General features: G+C 33.9%; 1 protein-coding gene across 1 annotated transcript in view; it reads right to left on the bottom strand.

Moving 5' to 3' along the window:
• The window catches only part of LOC119587745 (nephrin-like), a gene marked incomplete at both ends in the record, with an annotated part of 138,820 nt that overhangs the window by 13,979 nt on the left and 124,457 nt on the right, over positions 1-384 (bottom strand). The window contains 1 exon segment of the mRNA XM_037936431.1: positions 199-352. Coding sequence (XP_037792359.1) covers positions 199-352 — 154 coding nt within the window.

Raw genomic sequence — 384 nt, 5'->3', positions numbered from 1 at the left:
ATCATATTTTACCTGTTGATAAAATTATCATCATTGCTTTTTGTTTTGTTTTTATTGCTGTTATCGCTTTCCTGTTGATCCAATTATCATTGTTTTTTTTTGTTTTTGTTGTTGTCATCTCTTACCTATTGATGTAAATATTGTTTTTTTTTTTTTTTTTTTTTTTTTTTTTTTTTTTTTTTTTTTGTCACCTCTTACCTGTTGATGTAAATATTGTTGTTGTTGTTGTTATTGTTGTCTCTTGTCCAGGTAACGTTGGGTGTAGGATTCCCGTCCGCCTGACAGAGGATAGCGGTGCTCTTGTCTTCATCGACCACCACTCGTTCCGCTGCTACGATCTCCTCGGGACCGTCTGTGGAAACGAAAGGATTTGTTTATTTTTGT

Source organism: Penaeus monodon, chromosome 23, assembly GCF_015228065.2.
Source record: "Penaeus monodon isolate SGIC_2016 chromosome 23, NSTDA_Pmon_1, whole genome shotgun sequence".
NCBI lineage: Eukaryota > Metazoa > Arthropoda > Malacostraca > Decapoda > Penaeidae > Penaeus > Penaeus monodon.
The sequence above is the reverse complement of the archived record's forward strand: the minus strand, read 5'-3'. Positions and strand labels throughout refer to the sequence as shown.